General features: G+C 39.4%; 1 protein-coding gene across 1 annotated transcript; it reads left to right on the forward strand.

Annotated features, from left to right (window-relative positions):
* The first annotated feature begins 298 nt into the window (after window positions 1-298).
* Window positions 299-2,458, forward strand: LOC125250886 (B-cell lymphoma/leukemia 10-like). The gene is made up of 2 exons (XM_048163692.1): window positions 299-570; window positions 2,090-2,458. The coding sequence occupies exons 1-2, from the start codon at window positions 520-522 to the stop codon at window positions 2,441-2,443; spliced, it is 405 nt and encodes a 134-aa protein (XP_048019649.1). The 5' UTR covers window positions 299-519; the 3' UTR covers window positions 2,444-2,458.
* Window positions 2,459-2,808: the final 350 nt, after the last annotated feature.

Consider the following 2,808-nt stretch of genomic DNA (forward strand, 5'->3'; position numbering starts at 1 on the left):
TACTTATTATAATAAAAACTATAAATCATGCATGAATAACTGACCCTAAACCAAACCAAACCATAACCCTATAGTAAGTACATTACTCAGTACAGACAAGGACACCTTAAAATAAAGTCTAAAAGTGTAAAACAAATGAACAATCATGAAATAAGATATAAATGAAGGAACAGACAGACTTGTGCACAAGCATTCAGAAGAATCAGAGATTTTCCATGTGGCCAGTGATGTGTGAAGCACCAGTAAAGCAGATGTAGATATTACACACTGAGCAGATATCAGGGCATGGATTGTGACGTAAGAGCGTCTCTATGTATCAAATCAGGAAGTTGGAGATCCCGGTAGTTCCCCTTAACTTTAGAGAACTATTATAGTTCGAGCTTCGCCATCGCATGTTTATGAACGTCTATAACATAAATACTCATTTCATTCTTTTCCCGTCTTTGACGTGGAATCGCAGTCATATTTTTCTTACCGGAACTAGTTGAAAACTCGAGAGGTGAAAAACAGAACAGGAGGATGGAGGTTACTCACCTGACGGAGGACGAAATGGCCGATATAAAGAAGGAAGTAAGTGTGATGTGTATGAAAGTGTGTAAAACACTGTGTGTGAATATGTCGGTGAGTTTGGCTGATTATGATTCGATAAAGTGGAAGTGAAAGAGGTGTTGGTCTGCTGATCATAAACCTGATCGAAATATGTGAAAGAGCGTACAAATTAATTCGGTTCATTGAGATTTATCAGTTTACGTACAGTGTATAAACACTATAAAGTACACTTGAACTTTCAGACATGCTTGTATATTAATTATATTGGAATACGCGATAAATTATTTGGATATCAGACACAATAATTAAGTTACTGTTCAAAGTTTATGTAGGCTATTAAATGTGTAGCTCAAAACAGCTTTCAAAAACAGAAGTTAAACCTTTATTTCTGCTTTATGAGAAATCACTGTCTGAGTAAACAAACATCTGCTTTTCCACACGTGTCAGCCAATCATAAAGCTTGGAGTCCAAATATGCATACTTCCCTACTGAGTAGGTGAAGCTAGTATGCTGTGTCCAAAAATCGCATACTACATAGTAAGTACTACATTTGGTATCTGTTCAAGAAGTAGTAGGTCACTTTTCACCAAGTTATGTGATTTTGGACATACTACCCTGACAGCAACATAGTGACGGCACAGATCCGGCCCACATCTGGATCCGCGTATAAACCACATGTACCGGATGAGGGCCGAATCTGAGCCAGACTATGTTGCTGTCTGGGTACTTGACTCGCACACTATTTCTCGCCTACTATATAGTATGGAAGTAGGCATATTCAGACACAGGGAGAGTTTCTCACCTCTGGTCCTCAGGATACCTTAATGTTTTAGATAGATTAGAGCAATGTAGAGCATTCTGGGAAGTGAGTCACGTGGACTGGGGTTGAGAAACTGCTTACACATACTATTTTTAACTATCATGAATTCATTTCTTTAAGGTGTTCCTTAACAAACAGGTGATCCCATTGGCTGAAGGCCTTTTAAGATGTATTTGATTTATAATAGGCCATATGTTGTCTTAACTATTTAGATACAACCATTAGGGTCTTTTAAAGTATGTCATATGTAATGGTAAATATACAAAGGAATGTGAAATTAAATCTTCCACATTTTTTCTTGATGTTGTTTTTGGGCTCTACAAGACTGAATGTTGATTATTTTCCTCATATTCTCCATTGTTCAGCTCCTCTCTTCCCAGTCTGTCAGTAACGCTCTGTTTAGTTCCTGTCTCTATGAAGCCCCTCCTTCTGAAAAGCACAATGTGCTCTGATTGGTCGGCTGGAGCAGTGTGTTGTGATTGGTGTTTGGGAAATGTCCCGCCCCTTACCATAAACACCAGTTTCAACACACTACTAACTAACTCAACCAGGCCCCGCCTGCGCATTAATTATTTAAATGAGGAATATTGTGAAGAAAACTCAAGATGGAGGCGAGAAGAACTGGAACTTTTTCATGCTCAAACATCAACATCACACAAGTCCTCTTTAATTGTAAAAGTCATTCTGTAAGTATTTCACTTTTATTGTTTTTTATTGTAGGCCATAGACCGGTTACGACCATACCTGGTGGATAAGATCATCGCGGAGCGGCACTTCGATTACCTGCGCTCTAAGAAGATCCTGACCAGAGAGGACACGGAGGAGATCAGCTGCAGGACCACGAGAGGGAGACGCACCAGCAAACTGCTGGATATCCTCGCAGAAAACCCACGGGGTTTAGACATGCTGATCGAGTCCATCAAGTGGGGCCGCACACTCAACTTCATCATCGCAAAGATCACAGATGAGGTGCAGCGCGTGAAAAATGAGCGACTAGAAGCTTTAAAAGGTAAAAAAACATTATTTAAAGGGTCATATCATGAATCAAATACTGCCGCTGTTATTCAGAATTAGAACGTTTCTTAAAGAGTTAGTTCACTGATAATTCACTCACCTCCATGTCATCCAAGATGTTCATGTCTCTTTTTCTTCAGTGGAAAAGATATGAAGGTTTTTGAGGAAAACATTCCAGGATTTTTCTCCATATAGTGGACTTCACTGGGGTTCAACGGGTTGAAGGTCCAAATGTCAGTTTCAGTGCAGCTTCAAAGAGCTCTACATGATCCCAGACGAGGAGTAAGAGTCTTATCTAGAGAAACCATCACTTATTTTCTAAAAAAATAAACATTATATACTTTTTAACCACAAATGCTCGTCTTGCACTGCTCTGTGATGCTCCACGCATGACGTAATCATGTTGGAAAGATCACACGTGACGT

Source organism: Megalobrama amblycephala, linkage group LG17, assembly GCF_018812025.1.
Source record: "Megalobrama amblycephala isolate DHTTF-2021 linkage group LG17, ASM1881202v1, whole genome shotgun sequence".
Taxonomy (NCBI): Eukaryota; Metazoa; Chordata; class Actinopteri; order Cypriniformes; family Xenocyprididae; genus Megalobrama; species Megalobrama amblycephala.

What these genes read in the sequence shown, in the direction of transcription:
- LOC125250886 (XM_048163692.1), top strand. Translation starts at nt 520, where the DNA reads ATGGAGGTTACTCACCTGACGGAGGACGAAATGGCCGATATAAAGAAG. An exon ending in TGGCCGATATAAAGAAGGAA is followed by an intron (nt 571 to 2,089) that starts GTAAGTGTGATG and finishes TTTTTATTGTAG; the next exon opens with GCCATAGACCGGTTACGACC.